The sequence below is a fragment of the Cupressus sempervirens genome, chromosome 7, assembly GCF_028749045.1.
Source record: "Cupressus sempervirens isolate cs-2001-9-10 chromosome 7, ASM2874904v1, whole genome shotgun sequence".
Taxonomy (NCBI): domain Eukaryota; kingdom Viridiplantae; phylum Streptophyta; class Pinopsida; order Cupressales; family Cupressaceae; genus Cupressus; species Cupressus sempervirens.
This window is the reverse complement of record NC_143124.1, coordinates 805,918,723-805,941,694: the sequence shown is the minus strand read 5'-3', so window position 1 is coordinate 805,941,694 and position 22,972 is coordinate 805,918,723. Positions and strand designations below refer to the sequence as shown.

The 22,972-nt window shown below is 34.8% G+C and overlaps 1 protein-coding gene across 1 annotated transcript in view; it reads right to left on the bottom strand.

The window, feature by feature from the left end:
• LOC149549828 (phosphorelay protein) overlaps positions 1 to 18,795 on the bottom strand; it is an 85,376-nt gene extending 66,581 nt beyond the window's left edge. The window contains exons 1-3 of the mRNA XM_089793057.1: positions 18,191 to 18,795; positions 14,577 to 14,689; positions 13,962 to 14,066 (exon numbers count right to left, since the gene is read on the bottom strand). Of these exons, the coding sequence (XP_089649183.1) occupies positions 13,962 to 14,066; positions 14,577 to 14,689; positions 18,191 to 18,641 (669 nt within the window). The 5' untranslated portion in view covers positions 18,642 to 18,795. The remainder of the gene's footprint in view (positions 1 to 13,961; positions 14,067 to 14,576; positions 14,690 to 18,190) is intronic.
• Positions 18,796 to 22,972: the final 4,177 nt, after the last annotated feature.

Genomic DNA, 22,972 nt, shown 5'->3' with positions numbered 1-22,972 from the left:
AAGGGTCCATCATCAGTTGAAGATAGCAACATTACCAAGGTGGAAAAGAAGTTTGTGTGCAGTGGGTTGGTTCTCACGAAGACAGCAGTGGGTTGGTGCTCACAAAGCCAGTAATGGGGGTTAGTGCTTCTAGTAGGTCGGAACCTATGAAGTGTGGGAGTTGGAGCTTCCAGTGAGTCGGTGCTCATAAACATAGGTCTTGGAGCCTACATACCATTGTAAAAGAACAAATTTATATAAAGCAATTATTTGTCATGGTTTTCTCCCGCGTTCGGTTTCCACGTAAATCTTGTATTATTGTGTTCATGTGCATAATTGTTTATTTCAGTATTTGAATTTATTGTTTGGATAAAAGTTTTAAAATGGCAAAGTTGCTATTATACTGATTCACGCCACCCCCCCTCCCCCTCCCTCTCAATATAATCGTGTGCTCTTCATCCCCAACTTCACTCGGGAGGATGTGGCCAAGTGGTTCAAATCATAGTTTGTATACTCGGACTTGGAGAGGACTCAATTAGCCCAAAATTTTCTACTTGGCAAAAACCAAGAGAGAAGTCGACAAAAACTCCGCAACTTAGAAAGAACTAAATATTATATTCTCCTAGAGAAACATTTTTTTTTTTGTAAAATTCAATGACAAAATGTATTAATTTAAAAATTGACCTCTTGAAAGAGAAAATGCATGGTTTTGTAGCAAAAACAGCATGTGAAAAACACATTTTAACCATCATTTTACTTGCATTGACATTTTTACCCCTTGTATTTTGTGTGTATAAAAACGCGATAGTTAAACTTGAGAATACTCACCCAACAAAAAAAATGGAGTACTCAGGAAGTTGGGCAGTACTCGGAGAGTTTGCAAACAATGGTTCTGATGACATGTGGTCCGGGGTTCCCATATTGTTGTGTCGGGGTCTTTTGGTTTTTGGATGTATGATCACAATTTGTTTGGGCTGCGATCGTGGTGCTACATTGATGTATCTTTCATGTATGGGTTGCTTGGTGAGTCAGGAAATGCGATGGTGTGGGTGGGTTTTGTCTAGCCTCTAATTGGCAATACAAATCTATGTAACCCTTTTTTTATATTAATATAAATACTTTTATTACCGATCAAAAAAAAATCAGATTTGTAATATTGACCAGAATTATGGGTTTATCCTGAAGATAATTACTTATTATCAAATTTGCCTTATAGTTTGCATAAAATATTTGTTCCTTTTTTAATATCGCATTTGGGGATAATGGTATCAGAGCTATAAGACTTGGCAGCCTACTAGGTTTTGTTGCATGCATGGAAAAGGTAGTCACAATCCGGGGAAATTTAAAGAAACAATCGCAGGTTCAGATCAGCTCCCATCATTCAACTGAATAAGAGGCAAAATGGATGTTTTCAGACATCATAAGACTGTTGAATGATAACAATCTGCATTTGAGTCAACTGGCTCATAACAACAGCAAATGGTAGGACATTGGTGCATAGAGATGAAGGAGAAGGAAGTAAAACTGCAGACAGTAAGGCACATTCTATGGGCAGATCCTCAAAGTCCAAACCATTTATGCCTCCATTTATACAAGAAGATGAACATGCCGTTGGCATAACTGATCTACTCGTTACTGATGGACAAAGGGAAGTTATGTATAGTATTGTTCATAAGTTATATTGTTTGTCATTGATGTCAAATGTTTGACATGTTATTTCATCTTGTTACTATATCTTTAGCAAATATATTGTTTGGAGCACCGAGAAATCAAGGAGGAATTGAAAAAGGCAACTTATCGAGTAACAGCTGGAATCATCAATGAAAAGCAGTTTTGTAATGATGCCCTATTTGTAGTAAGCATTTAGTAAATTAATTAAATGATTAATGAAAAGAATGAATAAAAATAATAATCACTAGATATATAATTAATCAATTAATCAATGTGTAAATGGCAATTAAGATAATCTATAGACATCAATTATATATTGAATAATACAATAGCAAAATATAATTAAAAAAGTTTTAATATTAAACTAATCCCCTGAAACACACTAATAAATTCCTTATACTAAATAAACCAATCTCCAAAAAATACTAATTATACCCATAAGTAAAGGAATAATAAATAAATTCATAATCGGGCAACCCCATAACAAATAGACTAAACGAGACATGATTGGTGGCACGAAGTGACACATCCCCTAAGGAGCACAAGTGATATAAATGGTACATACACCTATAAACAAAAAGGGGAGATATGGGCATCGCAAAAAAGAGGAAGCATATTCAAGAGAATAAGGAGGCATTTGTGGGAGAAAAATATAAGATTAAAAAAGATCGAAGAAAAATCAAATAGCAAAAGACATTTAAGCAAAAAGCTAATATGGATTGATAGATGGCAGCAAGAGTTATAAATTAAAGCATTTCAAAAGCCACATATAAAAGATAAAAAGGTAAACATAAAAGGTGGTCCAAATCAGCATTTAAGTACAAAGCAAATGTCTAATATGCACGGTATGAATAACTCCCTTAATTTTTGTGTTTGCAAATTTCATAATTATATATAAGATGACATTATAATCTAAAATGAATAAGATAATAAATACAAGATTAATTAAAGTGGGTCATAATGAGTCAAGATATATTTTAATTTTAGTAAATATGAAATATGTAATTTTATATAAAAGAAGTTTATAATGTTGCATATATCTATGTGTGTGTGTGTGTGTGTGTGTTTATTTATATTTTTAGATGTATATATATTACATATCAAAGGAATAATATTTAGGTAATAATTTCATGCATTAACATTAGTTAATATTTCATAAAAGAATTACTAAAATTTATTGTAAAGGAAATATTTCAAAATCTTTGTGGCAATATTAGAGATGGGTAAAATTCCCATTTGGCTGACATGAAAGAGATGGGTGATAAACTCATTTGGCTGACATGATGGAGATGGAATACAAACTCTTAATGTTAGTATCAGAGATGGGTGTAATTACCCATTTGGCTAACACAAGAGAGATGGATAAGTAGTGTCGGTATCAGAGATGGGTAAAATTCCCTTTTGGCCGACACCATTTAAATGGCTATAATCTCTATAATGTTGGTATGTGAAATTGATATAATCTCCATATGACTGACATGCCTGAGATTGACATAATGGACAGAATATTATGATGATGTCAACATATGCATATGTGAACCTTAAGGTGTGCACTCTAGAGAAGACGATCGAATAACTAAGGGTTAGGAAACCCAATCTAGAGACGTCTTTAAGGTTGGGGTTAGGATAGAGGGTAAAAATAATATATTTAATCTTTTTATTGTTTAATTCTAACATTTATTTTGTAGGTATTGTTTGTCCCGAGCTAACTCTAATAGTGGGGGCATTACAAGTTTTAAGTGGTGAATTATCTTATCAGACTATCGAAGTCTAAGGCTTATCAGTTGTAAAATGGTTATTCTCACAAGATACATAGAATAATTCAACATAGATTCAATAGTACTAACAGAACATTTATTGTTCATACCAGAGTACCCAATGGCAAGGAAATGTTATTTCTTTTCTTGATTATCAAAACATGAGTACATCATTCATAATTCAAAGTTCTTATATAATGGTCTGTTGGTTGGGAAAACCAACGAACACATCCCCTTCGTTCCTAACTACCCGACCTAACAAAGCTTAACTAATGCCAAGTATTTTATTACGTACTACATTTATCCCCCCAAAAAAAGAAGTCGTCTTCCAGACAACACCCAACAAAACAAAAAACCTAGTTTTCAAGAAGAGGGTTGGGAAGGCATCCCTGTACTTGGGGCCTCTTGAAGTCGCTAAAGATCTCGTTCAACTGCCTTTTGTTTGGCATGAACGCCCTATAGAACAGGCAAAGCGTCCATCTTTTTTGCCTCTATTGTTGTGATTTTGTCTTCCAAGGCAACTTTTTCTATCTTCCAAGATTCTTCTAGGGCAACCTTTTCTGCCTCCCACTTGTCTATGAGAACAGTATTTTCAATCTCCCACTCCTTAGCCAACTGCATTGCCAAGTCTTTTCCTTGCTAGAGTTCTAAGTATGTCCTTCGGAATGCAACTGCCATGTCTACCAGTGTCTATATGGCAGGCGGTTGCTCCTGAGCTAGAGTTATAGTGTACCATTTTGTCCACTTTGCAACTATTTTCCCCCAACTGTTTCTACCCTCTACTTCTACGTGGCATTAGATGGTTCCTTCGCAACCTCCAATTGTGGTTTACGTTCGTCTGTACTGCCACAAGTCACGTTCCTGTTCTATTAATTGTATACTATACACCTCCCTCCGACTTTTGCCCTGTCTGTGGCGTATGATAGTTGTGGAAACAACCCATATTTCTTGTGGCTTGCGTACATTCAAAGGTGTGCGTACGGTTGAATGTGTGTGTATGCTTCCCTTCCTTCCTTGCGTAAGGTGGAATGTGTGTGACTTGTGTATGGTTCAATGTGCACGTACACCTTAAACACATTAGCAATTAACTTCATTTCCTCTTATCGTACGAGTTGTACCTTCCCCCTGCATATGAACTTGATCTCCTACCTGCGTATGTTGAACTCTGACCTCCTCTACTCGTATTCCATTGCACGCTTCGTACAAGCTTTGAATCCAACCTCCCCCTTGGCTCTTTGTGCCCGTACGGTGCCAAACTCCCCTCCTCCGTCACTCACTCTAGTTGCTCTCATACGCCTCCTCTTCATCCCGATGTATGGCCTCATTCCCAATCTAATGTAGAACCTCTTCCCAAGCTGGACATACGGCCTCCTCCAATCTAGATGCACGACCACTTGTACATGCTCTGTCTCCTTCTGTGCAGTTGTGTTCTTTTTGTACTACATAACTTCCCTTGGTATGGCTGCTTGGGTTAGTCATTTCTTTTGATCCACTGTCCTCTATTTGTTTTAGTCCCTGAAGGGTTTGCTTGCACATGGTATGACCATTTCGTGCCTCCGTCATTTCTTTTTGGGTTGTTGTCCTTTATTTCACTTTTTATAATCTTCCTCTTGACTTCCTCGTCATCTTTTATATTTATGAAGTAGGCAGGAGCAGGTTCCTTTCTTTCCTTATATGGTTTTAATTTAGATCCATTAACAAGATCTTTTATCAAAGTATTCTCCAGAGTTGATAATTTTATGGCCCCATTTTCTTTTACTTTATAGCCTTCCGGCTACCTTTCTTCTAGCTCTGCATCTTTAATCTGTAACATGTTACATTCCATCTGGAATACTTCATAGTCCCCCGTCTACCAGGGAAACAAGCCATTGAGAGAGCTTGTTTTGTCTCTTGAGCAATCCTTAAGCCAGAGTACTCCTTCCTCGTCTAGTTCTACTCCTCCACTTTCTGCCTCCTCTGAATCGGATGCCAAGTCCTCACTTACCAAATGGTTCCTTAGATCTATTGTATACTTCCTACCGTCAACTTCCATGGATAGGGTATTCCTCTTCCAATTATGGGTAGCCTTCGCTGCCACTATCCATCCTCTTCCCAACAACGTATCATACCCTTTCTTCTCTAGGGTGATTATTAACAAAGTCCAACAGGAAGTGTTATGTACCAATTACTACCTTTCGCCCCATCAAGGTTCCTATTGACTTAATTCTGTGTTGGTCTATGCCCACCAATTGGAATGTAGGTGGTCCAAGTGTAGGCTTCCCTATTGCCTTCCAAGTTTCCTCATGTAGGATGTTCACTCCGGAGCCTCCATTGACAATAGTATTGGCTACTTTACATCCCAATTTCCATTTCCACTACTATCAGTGTCCTCCCCATTCCTATGGTGAATAGGGTATCGGTTTCTTTGCCTATTCGCAATTCCTCTTCCTTCTCTTCCTTGGAGGGTACTCCTTTGATACTTGCCCCTTGTGTTATTGATACTCACAACTGAGGTAGATTTTCTATTAGATCTGCGAATTTCACGGGAATGGTGGTCTCTAGTACTTGTTTCATGATGTTTGTTACCGGTAGGGTGTTTGGGGGTTTAACCATACTTGCTTCTTCCTCCTTTATCATATTATCTTTAATGTCCCTTCTAGCTTCCTGAAATCTTTCTTTTTCTGTAGCTGCATCCGAATATTCTAGTTTCCTAACCTGCATTCTTGTAATGGCTAATACTTTGTTCTCAGGTTTTGCAATCTCGAGCATGTTCACCTCTTTTGTGTAGGGCAATTGGCATCCTCATGGTTACCTGGTCTGCACCATTTACACAACATTCCTCCATTCTGTCCTCCTCTATTCTAACAATTGTGTGCAAAATGTCCCCATTCTTTGCACCATCTACATTGGATCATAGGTCTTCCTTTAGAGTCATACTATATTGCTCTCCTCAGTGTGTTGTTATTGCTATTATTATTGATCCACTGCCTGTTATTTCTATATCCTCCAAGTCAAGCTTATGTATTTGCATTTCGTAGAGGGGTGGAGGGTGGTGTGAATTGTTCTCCTTGGATGAAGAATGGTTGCACGTTCCATACTTTTAGATTGTAAGGACAGTCTTTGATTGTGTGTCCCAACACCTAACAGATCTCACAGAATGCTTTTCGCGGGCATGTCCCTTTTGTATGGCCCTCCTTTTCACAATCTGTGCACCATAGTTCCCTCCCTTCTCTTTTCTCTTCCTTATTTCCTGTTATCTCCTTCATTAGTCACATCATATCCTTCCTCAGAGCTTGGATGGTCTTGGATTCATCCCCGCTTTCTTCTGGGCTCTCACTCCTGCTCCCATGCCTTTTGGCCTTGGAGGTTTTATTCTCACTTTCTATATCCATTGCACGTGTACACGCATCCACAAAGGTTGTTGGTGAAACTATTTTTATCTTTTTCCTTAGGGTCGGCATCAACCCTTTAATAAACCACCTTTTCTTCAGTCCATTCGCAGGCTTGTTGTCAAGCTTCCCTATCAATTCTTTCAACCTCCTACTATACGCTTTGACCGATTCATTCTTCCCTTGTCTTGTATTATAGATCTTTGTCATTATTTCATCATCATCCCAAAGGAGGTTGAATTCTTCTTCAAAGGTTGCACGAAGATTATTCCATGCATTCCTCTTGCCTGCCTCCAAGTTTGTATACCATTCAATGGTTATACCTCTTAATATGGTTAGAAATGCTTTTAGCCATTCATTTGCATCATTCTCTCCATTTGCTTGCCATATGGTTATGCATGTTTTACAATGACATGAGGGGTCCTCTGAGCCGTCCCCCATGAATCTAGGGAGTTTTTGTTTGTCCATTGTCATTCTTCCACTATTTTTCCCTCCTGTCGAGACGCTCCCTCCTAACGGAACGTTCCCTCCTACCCGAACGCTCCCTCCTGACAGGATGCTCCCTCCTACTGGGACGATCCCTCCTAATCGGGCGCTCCCTCCTATTGAGAAGCTCCCTCCTATCAGGCTAGATTCTTGGGTGCTTGTCCCAACAATATCTCCTTCTCCTAGGTTGGAGTTTTGTTCCTGTCAATGCTCTCTGCATGCAGGGGTTTCAGGATTTCTACACCCTGCCTTCTTTCCTGGTTGTCTCAAAGATAGCCAAATTAGTTATTCCTTCTATTGTGTGTTCAATCAACCCTTCTTGGATTTGGAAGTGATCCCCTCGTCCCCTTCGATAACATCTTTCCTCCTGTTGTTGGGGGCATAATGTCCTCAGGGCGACTCCCTCCTAATTTTCTTCCTCTGGCACCCGCTTCGGATATTTGTTTAGAATCAGGGGCATGAATCTTCCGTGAATTATCACGCTCCTCCAGTTCCCATTCCTGTGTCCTTTCGGCGAATTGTTGGAGCGCTTATTGCCTTCTTCGTTCTCTTTTTGTTTCCGCTCCTTCCTCCACGCATACCAAGTTTCTTGCCAGCAGTCAAGGAATTTGTCCAAGTAGATCATACACCGCTGGTGCTACCAAAAGTTTGTCCTGTACTATTCTCTCTAAAACCACTCTCCCACGAGCTTCCCTTTATACGTACTAATCGACAAAAACTTCCTAGGTCGTCACCAGATCGCGTGTCAACAGATCTTCTCTAGTTATTTCCTCCTCTTCACCGTCATTGTTCGTTACTTGTATACGTGGTAGGAAGGGTCTTCCCATTAATCCATCCTACCTTGCTGATGACCTCCAAGTTCAGACTGAGGCAATAGTGCCAAAATGTAGAATGGTTATTCTCACAAGATACACAGAATAATACAACATAGATTCAATAGTACTAACAAAACATTTATTATTTGTACCAGAATACCAAATGGCAAGGAAATGCTATTTCTTTTCTTGATTATCAAAACACGAGTACATCATTCATTATTCAAAGTTCTTATATAATGGTTTATTGGTTGGGAAAACCAACAAATGCATCCCCTCGCTTACTAACTACCTGACCCAACAAAGCTTAACTTATGCTAAGTACTTTATTACATAATACATCGGTGAAGTAATCTCTTATCAAAAAAGCGGGACAGTCAAGCTTTAGGTTAAGAAAAGGAAGATTATTCAAGAAGCTTCTACATGGATGGAAAGATGTCCTTGTGATCATTGAATCTAGGTTTAGGGTTTGTGGCATACAAAAGGTGAAGAGAGAAACTAAGAGAAGGTATCATAACTGAGAGAAGTGGCTAAAAGAGATGAAGAAAGGAGACAGTGCTACTAGAGCACAAAAGTAGGAAGTGTGTTACGATCATAAAAGAACAGTAAATGGTATGTTGTTGTATTGAAGAGCTTTAAGGGATCTTATATAGCAAGACAGTGCGAGTTACATATCATCTTTAATTATGTTACCTTTTTACCATTGTAACAGTTCAAATCCCTTGAAAGAGTGACCTTAATCGGTCTATTGTAAAACCTCTAACAAGGTGGCATTCTTAGATTATAGTGTTGAAATCCTTTAAAAAGGTTACTCCTAGCAAAGTAAAGATCCTAACAAATCTAGAGGAAAATCCTGTAACAAGGAACGATTAACAGTGTTTTGTAACCCTTTATCGGGCAAGCTCCTATCAGAGTGTATTCCAAAAGAGTACAACATTTATGAGTGTTGTTCTCACACTATGGTTTTCACCCAAATCGGGTTTCCATGAGACAAATACTGGTGTTACTGTTGTGTGGATGTTTTTACTCTTTTATTTGGTTTAGACTACATTTAACCGATAACAGTATTATAGGCATAACTGAATCTTATCGGTAAACAGTTTGGAAGTTAGTGAAAATTCGTTAATTTGGTGATTACTGATTCAAAACCGCGCCCCCCGCCCCGCCCCGCCCCGCCCCGCTCCTCAGTAATCAATCATCATATACCTACACATGCACAAGTAGAATAGGTGGAGGGAAAATGAGGATGCTGAAACATTAGCTAAATATCAAGCCCTAGTGCCAAATTTCCAGTCAGCCATCTCTTTCAAGGATTATTTAGAAGTCACCAAACACACAAGACCAAGACAAATTCAGAACAATCAAGGAAAACAAAATTATGGGTGACAGAAAAAGTTGGGAAATTTCTCTATGACTACTTTTGATGGATCAACTAGATGTACAGCGAAAATGTGGGTACAGAAATTGGACACCTATTTTGCCTTGAACCAGATGAAAGAGAGTGATGCCATAAAATTTGCTACACTCCACCTTGAAGGGGTTGCACATGAATTGTGTCATAGTCTCTTATGACCAATTTTGCACTACATCGATGGAGAGATTTGACCGAAAGGATTTGGAGAAACATTTTAGAGATTTGGTTCAATTGAAACAGGTTGGCACACTTGATGCATATATTTGAGAATGTCAGCAATTATCAATTGTGGTTACTGACGTGTCACTAACCACTCCTTCACAGATTTGACCAAGAAGGCTCCCTTTGTTTAGACAAATGAGCCTCAAGGGATCATGGATCATCTTAAGAAGGCAATGAGTACTTGTCCTGTTTTGGCTTGACCAGATTTCTCTTTTTTTGTAGTTAAATGTGATGCATCTAGTATTGGTATTGGGGTTGTTTTGATGCAAGACAAGCACCATTGCTTATGAGAGCAGAAAATTGAATGAAGTGGAAAGGAGGTTTTCTACCTATGATAAGCATGTTGGCAATCATGCAAGTATTTGAGAAGTTTCACCAGTATCTTGTCAGCAGCAAATTCACAGTGAGGACTGATCATAACAGCCTCAAAAATTTCATGGAACAAAAAGGATTGAATGAAAGACAGCAACATTGGGTAAGCAGTCTGCAAGGGTATGATTTTAGTATTGAATTTGTTAGAAGGAAAAATAATGTTGTTGCTGATGCATTATCTAGAAATCCTACATTTTGTTCACTTTCAGAAATTCCAGCCACCCGGAAGGATCGCGTATTAGCAGAATATGTCAAAAATCAGCATGTTTGTGACGTTTTAGATGGTAAAATAGATGATGAAAGGTATAAGTTGCTGCAAGGCATCATCTATTACAAGGAACGAATCTATCTAGTACCAAAAAGAGAGAATTCAAATGCCAGACTCTTGCTGATGTTCACAACAATTAGCTGGCTAGTCACCCTGGTTATTTGAAGACATATAGATGTATTCGTGAAAGAATGAAAGATGTTCTTAAACATGTAAGAGAATGTCTTGAATGCCAAAGTAACAAGGGTGAAACTTCTTTTCCAGCAGGGATGCAACAACCAATCCCAAATCAGAAAAGGGACCAAATATCAACGGTATCTAATATTTATTACTAGGCTACCTAAGGTGAACGGTAAAGATTGTATGTTTGTTGTAGTGGACAGACTTATGAAGTATGCTCATTTCATGCCTATGCCTTTCAAATTCAAAGCACCACAAGTTGTTGGATTGTTTTTTGAGCAAGTTTTCAGATTGCATGAAGTACCAAAGAGGATTGTAAGTGATAGAGACCGCATATTCATCATTTCTTTTGGCAAGAATTGATGAAGTTAGCCGGACCAGTACTTGACCATAACACTAGTTATCATCCTCAAACGGATGATCAAACCGAAATTGTAAACAAGTGACTTGAAGGCTACTTGAGGAAATCTGTTTCCAGGTTGCAAAAAGCATGGATAAAATGGTTGCATTTGGCAGTGTTGCAATACTACATATCATATGAGCATTGGCATGACACCTTTCAAAGCTTTGTATGGTTATGAAGCTTCTACATTTGTGGATTTGGTCTTTTCTAATTCTAGAGTTCCAAAAGCCCTTGAGTGGGCTAAAGAAAATCAAGATATCCTCAAAGTGCTCAAGCAGAATATACAAATTGCACAGGAACAGCAGAAGAAATATGCAGATCATCATCAACTTGAGAGGTCTTTTAAGGTGGAAGACTTGGTATTTGTGCATCTCAACCTTATAGACAATCCTCATTGAAGATAAGTGGGCTGAAAAGCATAAACCAATATTTTATAGACCTTTCAAGATAACTAAGAGGATTGGTGGAAAATTGAAATCATATGGGTTGGAGCTGCCATCTACCAGCAAGATTCACAATGTATTCCATGTGTCATGCCTCAAAAAGGCACTTGAACAGCAAGTGACAGCTTCGACTAAGTCACCCCCCATGGATTAAGAGGGCAAATTGATACTTATAGCAGAAAAAATAATTACAAGCAAGAGAGACAGGGCTAAGGAACAAAGTAATTTACTAATTTCTGAATATCTTATCGCATGGAAAAGCTTGCCTTTGGAGGATGCAACATGGGAAGGAGAGGAGATGCTCAAACATCCTAGTCTTCAAATGCTTGAGAACAAGCATTCTTTGGGTGGGGAGGACCGCAATGTCCCCAACTCAAAGCAAGACAATTAATAGCAGTTGGCTGTCGTTTCCTTGGATTACCAAAGAGGAAGAGGATGTAGAGCATCATTGGGTAGGAAATGAAGTCCTTTGCTTATTCTAAATTCCAATTTTAAGTTGAGTGCATGTCTTTTGATTCAACTTAAATGAACTTAAGTTGTTTCTAGGTTGAACTTAAGTTATTAACTTCAGTGACTTTATCAAATCAAAAAGTTTCATTAGTGCACACTTTCAATTTATATTTTTGGAGCGTTGGATTAAGAGGTGGAATAGCAAGGGTGGAGATTGATTCATCTTTTTGGAATGTGCTATAGAACACCCTAAGGGGCTCATTTAGAGCTCATTATCTGAAGAAGATTTATGCTTGTTGCTGCTGCAACTCGGCTTTAGAATTCAAACCCTTGAGTATCCCTGATTTCGGTGAGAAATATGGGCTCTCCCTAGTCAGAATGCGCTGATTCAATTGAAAAACTACAGATTGTGAAACCCTAGCACATTGCTAATTTTGGGCTGCAAGTGGTTATCAGGTTTAGAGACCAAATAAGGACAATATTAGTGCTGGAGACTCAGATCTGGGAACTTCACTACTGCAAATCAATTATTCCTGAGTTTTCTGTGGACAGCAGTTAGAGAGCATCAATTTCAAACTTAATGCTGGTCAGCTTGGGAGCCTATCACCACTTTTGGAAGGTCAATCAGAGTTAGAAACTATTCTGACACAAATCTGGAATATTTTGGTATGTTATCTACATCATACTGTTTAATGGAATGTCTAACTCATAGTCAACAATAATAGATTTCCACAATCCATGATCTTATATTTATGCTTCTGGATGAGATTGCGGTTAACTCATGGTTTTGAAGTTTTTGGGTAGAAAAAAGGCTTTTTGTTGAATTCTCCTAAGTTCAGGAATAATCTAAAATCCATATTTCATTTAGCTACAAAAATATCAGCTTTGAAAAATTAACCAGAATAGTGGGTTTGTCATGAAGATATTTATATGCAAATAAATTTCCAGATTTATGCCCTAGTTTGTAATAGTTTTTTTTATCATATTTGCCCGAGTTTGCATAAATTATTGTTTCCTTTTTAGTACCCCATTTGGGGATATTACAGTCTTGTTTTGGCTTTGCCGGATTTCTCAAACCCTTTTGTGCTTGAGTGTGATGCATCTGGAACTGGCATTGGGGTTGTTCTAATGCAAGACAAGCTCCCGTTGTTTTTTGAAAGCCAAAAATTGTATGAAGTTGAGAGGAGTTTTTGTACATATATGATAAGGAGATGTTGTCAATCATGCACGCACTTGAGAAATTCCTGCTGAAGACTCAGATATGGGGACATTCAGTGATGTAGGTGATCCATTTCTGAGTTTTTGAGGGACTGCTGCAAGGAGAAGCTAGAACAGACTGTTTGACAGTCATTTTGGGAGTCTGGCACTTGCCATTTTGAACAGCTAGGGTTTGATGAAGTGCAGAAATAAATCTGAGGTATTCTTGTGCCTAAATCTGTCTATTTTTCTGACTATAACTCAGAAAAATTGGGGAAAATCAGACATTTGCTTTTCTGAATTTTTTGGGTAATTTTGTAATTATTTCAGATCATTATAACAATCAAAAAAATTATGTTTACGGTTCTATACTTGATCTGAAAACTGAGATTTAATGAGAAAAATCGGATGCAAAGTCCATTTCCGGATTTATGCCCTAGTTGAAAACAAATCTGTTAACAGACGACCTGTGCCCTAGTTTGCATATTTTATTATTTTCTTTTCAGTATCCCATTTGGAGATATTACAAGCTGACAGTATCCATACACTACAAAACCATACCTTACCTACGCATCTACATTGCTGATTTATTGTTTGCAAAAATTCTACCTAGCACATAATCTAGTTTTCTCCATAAACAAATGTAATTTTCACAGAATAATCCCCCATAATTAAATATTACCACGGAAATACAAGAGTAGCTTTTCAGAAAAAAATAGACTTTTGGTATTTTCCGCTGACTTAAAAAATATCAAGCATGATTTTAAGATTTATTGTTGCTGCACACATCAATTTTTTAATTCAAATCCAGTTAATTTCAAACCTAACTATAAGAAACATCAATTTAAATCATAAACAATTTACTAATTTCAATAATCACAACAAACATTCAAGATGCAAATAAATTAAATAAATCTCAAAGGTCTGTGATCATACCATTTCTGCAGGGAGCTTGTCTTCTTCAATGAAAAGCCTTTTAGAACACTCCAATTGTGCAAGTTGTGAGCCTAGCCAATGTAAATCCAGAGAGAGAAATGATGCCTGAATAATTGGTTCCCAGCAGCCAATCCCTTATCGTTCAGATAGGTTGAAATTCAGTAGAAAAATTTATTAAAGCAATATAAACAGCTCCAAATTTTGTTTCCAATTATTCCTCTTTCGTTTAGAAAATCAGCCCAAGCAAATTCTTCCAAGCATCCCCTTATGTTTAAAAAATCAACCTAAGTAATTTTGTATAACTATTCCTCTGATGTTTGAAAAACCAGCCCAAGCTACTTTTTCAATTTATTCCTCTCCTGTCTAAAAATCATGCCATGCAGTTTTCCTGGATATTGAAACATCATTAACTCATTCTCTGTTGACGATTTCAAATGAGGAAATCCAAATTAAACTTCTTTCGAAAAGAAAAAGAAAAGTAGATATTGTAAAGGAAACATTAAAAGAACAATTTTCAGGTTACTGTACCTACACTAAAACCTATAGTTATTTCATAATGCATAGAGGCATTCATATTGCATATTAAAAGTAAAAAAGTGTTGTAACTCCAATGACCTCATATTCTGTAGACGTGTTGTCATCCTTAACAATAAAATTGTCATCTGTGCCCCATGATAGGAGATTTTGCCCTCTAACATATAGCATTGAAGTTATACCTTCTGCATATGCTGTAATACAGAACAATGTCAGAATGTTTTAAACCATAGTAGAGTTCAGACAGACACACAGATAAGTCCACCTTTTATTTTTAGCTTCAATCCAATAATTGACATTTTATTATGCTGGAAAAAACTACCAATACTAACTGGGCAATGCAACATCAAAGTAGACAACAAAATGTTCAGATTTAATTCCCAGTAACATATAAGATTAACAACCAACAAATTGTTGCATTATCAAATCTAATATACCTGAGAAATTACATTCTAATCCCAGATGAAAATGGCTCCGTAGACTCGACCAGCCTAAAGAATATAGTTGTTATAATCTTCTTGTAATTAAATATAAAATATAAATGGCTAATTTGTAATGTACATGTAAACAGCTTAGGAGAACCCAAGATGTAAAGATTAGTAATCTGTTCAGAACAAAAACTGGATCATTCCAGCACAATCATTGCAATTTGCAACTATTAGCCTAGGAGAAAAGAGCTACAGAAGAAATAAATTGGGGCCAAGTTTGATCAATGCACCGTACCGTAAGGTACTTCCAAACCAAATCTAGGGTGTGATGATTGCAAAGTTCTCATTTTACACAATCGTGCTTGGTGGCATCTTAACCTACAAAAGATATAAAATGGGGCCAAGTTTGATTAATGCACAGCTACAAAATGCATGAATGATGCAGTTCATGTAGTAGGCACAACACATTCAGGTCACCTATTATTACTTATCATTGAACTAATCATGTAAGGACTTGCTTGGAGTTTTGACAGGTAAAGACTTACGTAATCTGAACAAAACATAAAGCTCATGATTTATCATCTTTCAAACAGATTTATATTAAATATAAAAAGCAATTATTGCAAAACCATAGTCATGCCCGAGTAATTTATTGTGATTCATAGTTTACACGCTAGAGTGAAAATGAAAGATAATGAATGAGCTCCAAAGCAAATTCGGAAGATATTATAAAGGTAAACAGACAAGAGTAGGAATTCTAAAAGCCATGACAATATAATACTTCATAACATCAACAACAAGTGTTGTTGCAGGACACATTCCCACCCTTAACTTTCCCATTCCATCATTATTCTAGAATTTTTGGGGTACTTCGCACATTCCAAAAGTCAGGAAACAGTTCAAAACCAATAAACATGTGGTTTGAACATATAATGATATGTAATTGGCTCATAAGTATATAGCTACTTGCAATCAATTACAATAGACATAACCAGATCAAAAAACATCGAAAGTGTTGAGAAATGTAGTTGTTGCCCATACAAGCAACAATCTTTCTTGTGATTAACTATGCGAACCAAAGCATATAGAATTTTTCATTTAACTGGGAAGAAACTTGGGATAAAACTGACATATACAAAACCACTGAAAATCTTTTAAAATAGGGTAAAAATCACACCCAAAGTTTTGAAATGCCAAAACGCTATAAGAAATTGGAGTAGGCCAATTCATATAGATTGAAACTTGAGTTACCAGATTCTCTCCAGCAACCCTCAAAGTCTGGTTCAATTCTGTACAAAATCTGGTCCTTGTCAAATTCTCCCCAAATTCTCTTGCAGAACCACGAATTTGCTGCAAATTCTGTCAGAGGAACCAGGCATAATTTGCAGCAAATATTTAAGAATTTGCTGCCCAGCGGCCAAACATGGGCTGAATTTGGCCTCGAAACATTTTTTTAGATTTTTTTGAAGTTTTTTTGTTTTTTTTTTTTTTGTGCCTAATTTGGTCCATTCGATCCTCCCAGCCCTAAAGTGACCACTAAAACGACCAAAAAGGGTTGTCTATATGTCATGTATGCAGTTGTGTATGAAAATGAACACTTGCTTATAGAGGAAATCCAAATTGACAATAGGTGACATATAAATTGACGATTCTAGAGGGATTTCTTTAAAAAAGCAATGATATCTTTGAATCCAGGGCTTAAAATTTGAATCTCAACTTTTGATCTTGCCTGGTTAGAAATCTTCTAACCAATACAAAATAAAAATTTGGATAACTGCACTTATCTTTTGACAATTCCTTTCATTCTCAAACTGTCCACTTGTTATGGAAATATGTTCCATGCATGTGACCAAGCAAGTATATCATGTTGTATGGCTAAATGATGCAATTAATATCCTCTTGAACTGAAACATAGATATGGTGGTGTATTTTGTAATGTTGCTTTATTATTAGCATAGTGATGTAAGGACTTATTTGTTGTTGCATATGTATACACACACACAAATATTTTTAAAAAACATGTGTTTTTGTACAGATAAACCCAAAATGAATCCAAACCCAACCCCAAAAAATTTGGACGAATTTTGAACCCAAATCTCAAACCCACATCCATACCAGAATCCGAACCGGCAATTTAGATTGAAATGATTGTAATCCTGGTTTTTGACTGATTTTTGAAGCTGAAAAATTAATTTAAAAAGCCGTCAATTTTTTGGAGGAACATTTTTGGCAACACGGCCAAATTTCAATCAATCCCAACTTATCACAACTTTTCGGCTATTTACAGAACTATTGTCTGGATTATCACACCTCAACTGCGCCCAAGATGAGCGGCACATCTATTATCAAACAAATGTCATAATAAAGAAATAAGCTGCCTGGTGTAGATTTATCGACGGGGAGAAAAGCTCAGTCAATGTATATGCATCATTTATCTACTAAGTATACAAATAAATAAAATAAACTATTTTTTCATATGTTAGGCCGATAGAAGTTGGGTTCAGTAATGCCTTTTAAGCTATGTATTTTTAGGGGAAAAGTATTCTAATATAATTGTATAATTCAACCGCTAGGAATATCAAATAGGTAAACTTATGTTGTCTATTTATCGCAGAATTTTGGATTTGACCGCAAATTTTTTTGAAGTGTTCCAAAACTTTGTGATCCATCACCAAGATAGCCAGAGAAGACAGAAATCAACAGCTAACCTTCCATTGTTTCCTCGAAAAAGAAATTTCTTGGTCTATTACCACTTATCCTTTCTCCCTCATAATCAAAAGTGGAAACCACTTACTGTAGACATCCTATTACATTGTGTACGAATGTCCCTTGAATCCTCATCCTTCGCTCTCTGTTCACTCTCTCTACTAGTCAAGAAGAAAATAAATGGAACCATACAAAATGAAATGTTGAAACAGAATGAAATAGCAGAGTCAAATCGACTCGCTAAGGGACGCAAACAAAATCAATCTACGTACAATACAAAACTGGGGTGAATTTGACAGGAAAATATCTTAGATTGTCAAAAACCCGGCTAGTTACATATGAAAATTTAGGAAGGAAAACTACTTAAGCAAAAACAAAACGAAAACCGAAAAAAAATGAACCCGGATATTATTAGAACTAAGAGGCGAAGTACGAAACAGGTGTCCTACAAACAAATCCATAGCCCGAAAGCATCATGTAAACTGACAGCAAAAGGCTTTGAAAAGCAATCAATATTTTATTGAAAAGAAAAATGGGATATTCGGCGACAACATTCCAGACCTGGCATGACGGCATCAAATCCGCTTTGCTGCTGAGCCTGCGAAATCAAGTAGGCGTAATCTGCACCCCTGCTTTTGACGGGTTCGCTCCCTTCTTGTGGTGGAACATCGTCGCCTTCTTCGGGATCTTCATAGCGGTCCCAATTTGTGGGAAGGCCTCGCGAGGGTTTTGCATTTTGGAGTTGGGGAACTTCTTGAGAATGTAAGGATTTGCCATGTTGGGTCTCTTTTGGCGAGGGTTTTGCAATTTTGGGTTTAGAATGTTTTTGAAGTTGCGACTCTTTTTTCTTGTGCTCTTGAGAATTCTGAGCCTCATTTTTTTTGTGGTCTTGAGCATGCTGAGGTTCCTTATTCTTCTGCTCTTGAGAATGCTGGGTATGTTTGGTGCTATGCTTGGATTTGGCTCTCTGTGTCTGAGCTCTTTTGGAACGGGCTGCGGCTTTCACATCCATCCTGCAATCACTTAAAATTTCTACCGCTGATGTGAAAACAGATGATTGCAGTTGTGATCTCTGTACACTGCGGTTCGAATTCCCTTCGTATACATCTCGTATATTAATATAAATAGTTCTCGATATTTTTCTTGCTTTTCTTGTTTTTTCTTCCAACGTCTATAAAAGAACTTAATATAATAGATATATATGGTTTTTTTCCCGGAGCAATATTTCCATCTATTTAAATGATTTAAACAAAATAATTTATCTCTTCTTTGATTGGCTTCGAGCAAAAATAGTAGGGAGTAAAATTAGTTTTCTTCATAGAAAATTAGAATATCTTGTACATTCTACTTTTAATACATTAATTATAGTCATCTTTCATACAAATCTTCTTTCACCATATAAAATCATTTTTAGAACTATTTTAAATTATATCAATGACATGACATGTTGACTATTTTCTTTATATAAGAAATAAAACTTAAATCTTAATATTTTTCAATATAGTTTTATTTTATTTATGCTATTTCATATTATTATGTTCAATTTTCTATTTTACTTTTTCAATTATTGATTGTGAACTAGAATATTTATATAAGTATTTAATCACAATAATTTAATATAAATATATTAGATTTTATTTTATTCATAATTATTCATTTATGAAAGTTTATTTAAGAACATTATGAAAACTTTAGGAATTAAGCTTTTACATTCTAAGAAATTACCATAAAAATTTAGTAATTTTTTACATTTTAAATTATATTTGCAAATTTTAAACAATATAAAGACCAACAATTCGAATATTTTGTTATCAGTATTTTCCTCTATTCTTGCATTATTTTCTTTTAACTTATTTATCTTTTATATTTCTTATATTATAAACTGAATTTGGTGCTAATATACCAGGGCACCATCTTATTTGAAGCTAGATTTCCTATCTAATGCAAATAAGCTACTTTCAAGATTCAACATAGACCGTCTCATGTAATTATCAATGTTTGAATGGGAACATTGCTACTTCTATTTTCTTTAAACTAAAAATTCAAATGGCAGGAACTATGGCGCTTGCGTCACTTGTTAAAATTCAAACGGTGAGAATGACAAAGTATCTGCAGTTTGCGAAATTAGTATGTTGATTATACAATAAAGATGTAAAGCTGAAAACATTTATAACATTTATAAATTAATTTTAAAAACATGTTAAATCTGCTAATGTATTTAAAGTTTCCAACTATGTCAATATAATATATTGATATAGTGGTCAAAAGAAATTGAAATTATTAATAAATTCAGATATTTGATACTTCGAATTATAAATATGTGTTTCATTAATAATATAATTAATAGTTATTTAAAATATACGTTGATTTTTTTATTATAAATTATATTAAATTTAATGTGCATGAAATATTATTATAAATATATTTTCAAGTATAATTAAACATAAAAATGTATACAATTATTTATGGATTACATTTTATAATTTATAAGTTATCTTATTTCATAATTTTGATTTCTTTATTTTGATTTTCTTTGTTTTTGTCCATATTTACAATAAATTATGTATAGTTATTTATGCATTTTGTGTCATGACTCGCTAATAATATTAGGTTAAAATTTAAACTTATAATCAAGTGTTGGATAAGCTCAGAGTGGTGGATAAGCTTAAAGAGAAATACTTGAATTTGACATAGTAATCTAATTACTTGATCACATCCTAAAGACACAAGCACTGACTCTAGCTCAATAATTGTGCACTATTGGTAGAGAATGAAATTGGAACACATGAATTCGCTAGGCTTTTATCTATAAAAGTTTTTTAAGTATCCTTGCTTACATAGAAGACATTGATAACTCATAAAAAAGAAAAATTTTAAGATGAATTTAAGTATTTTGAATAAATAACACATTTATTTATTTATAAAGCTAGAAATAGCTATCTACAGAACATTCTGATAATTTTTCTTCTTGTTCTTTTCATAATAGATAGGGACTCATACTCAAACAGAGCTCTTGTTTATACTTATGTTTTGGATTAACGGATTCTAGTATTAGTTTATCTTGATAGCTGTGCTCAAACAAATATTAAATAAAATCTATCTGTGACATATCAAATTCTTTTTTTTCTTTTTTCTTTTTAATGTTTTCTTTTTATGATTGGTCTTTGCCATTTTTGCCAGAGTATTTTGTTTTTTTCATTTAAAATTTAATATTTTTCTTTCTAGCCAATGAAATTGAGCAAACAAAATATACAATGGAAAGACTATATTGTAAGTATGGTTTCAGTTGAAAACATGTGTCGCACTATATAATTAATTTGATCGTGCATAGATATTCTATTGTTCGAAAGAGTAAATAATAAATATATTTTTCAAGAGTAATTTAAATTTATTTAAATAAGTGATTATCACTTAGACCTATTTATATGAGATTAATACTCTTGCATCAACTATTTTCTTGGAAAGCTATGTTTAATCAAATATTAGTTTCTAAAGTTTAAGTCTTTTATTTTTTATTTTTAGAATATTAAAATATATATTTTACTATTAGCAAAATTAAAATTAATATTACATTTTTATCAATGCAAATTAGTTGGTAACTTGATTTTTATGATGATTTTATTTTGACATTGATAGTGCTTAGGGTTTGGTGTGATAGCAAATTTTTAAAAAAGTTATGTTTTGATTTTAATATAAATTAAAAAATAATTATGTTTATATATGTACGTGAAAGAGAAAAAAAAATTTAAAAATCATCATCATAGGTAAAAAAAAAAAAAGTAATAAAAATAATAATAAGATAACTAAGAAGGCCTTGTAAAGTGTATGCCAAGGTTTGCAAGATAAACTAAATCATCTTGTTTACATTATTTGTTTCTCTTTTTGTTGCCTCTAATTCTAAGTTGAGAATTAGAATAAATTAAATTGTGAACACTTGGCAACATATGCCTCCAAGGCTACTTCCATGTGTTGAATAATGAGTACATTCATTAAATTCATTTATAAATTAAACAAAGAATATTTTGTATACATAAATTGTACCCCATTACATGTTAATTTTTATACTATTTTCTATTGGTGTTACCCTTAGATCCCCTTCCAATAGAAGCATTGGTTATGAGTTTTAATATTTTTCTAACACTCTAGTTCTCGCCTTGGTTGAGCAAATAGAAGTTGTGTCTACTAATACAATAATGGAAATGGTGAACAATTTGGAAAACCTAGGATTACTTTTAAACAAAAGTATTCCTTCTCGTGGAGCCTCCTTAGTGAACTAGATCTTCAACACATTTTAGTGGCTCTTCTTATCTATGAATCTAGATTTTATAGAGAAAACAACAGAAGAAATCCAATGGCTCGGTGTACAACTATTTCTTTTAGGTATGTTCTAATCTATACAATTTCTATTATTCTTCTATTCATTAATCTAATATCTTAAGCATATTTCCTAAACACCTAGTATTTATTGGAGTATAGTGTGACTTTAGTATCTATTATAAATATGCATATACTCTACCCCTAGAAAACCCCTATTATCAAGCATATTACAATCATTTGCACACTATAAATATTTGTGTTAAAAATCAACATGCAATTGATTCAAGATAACAATCATTGAAAACCTCAACACATCTGAAAAGGCCTTGATAGTTTAGGGCAAAATTTGAAATATTTTGTATAATTCACCAATTATCCATCATCTTCTCCATCTTGACCCACCGGTGCTCTCACTAACTTTGATGTTAAAAATAATACAACCAATATCTTAAATTTTAGACAACATGGTCCACCTTGAATAATTTATTTCATTGTAGATGTGATAATATTTACCATCTCTTCATGGTTCACCCTAACATTACAATTCTATTTGTACTTCAATGGTTTTATTTTATTTCTTATTTATCTAGAGTCCTAGTTTCTCATTTATCTTTATTAACCACAATTATTGTCACACTTTTGTTTACATTTAAAATTTAAGTTTTTAACATATTAATATGACCAAAAAAAAAAAAAGAACCTGCACTAAATTATGGTGTTAGCTTTGTGTGAATACTTCCTATCTAATTCTTTCCCTTGGTCCAACTTAGTGAGTATACTTTCAACCTTTATAAATATGAAATGTTTTTACACAAGGCGGGACTCTAGCTATAACACAGCTCTTATTTTTCTTGATTTTTCTTCAATGTCTGTAAAAGAACTAAATGTCAATTTTATATTATTTATGAATTAATTGAAATTAAAGTATATTTAATTTTGATATTAAATTTATTCCAGACAATAGTTATTTTTTTGATGAATAGTCATTTTCTATTAATAAATAATATACTAGTTACAATTCACAAA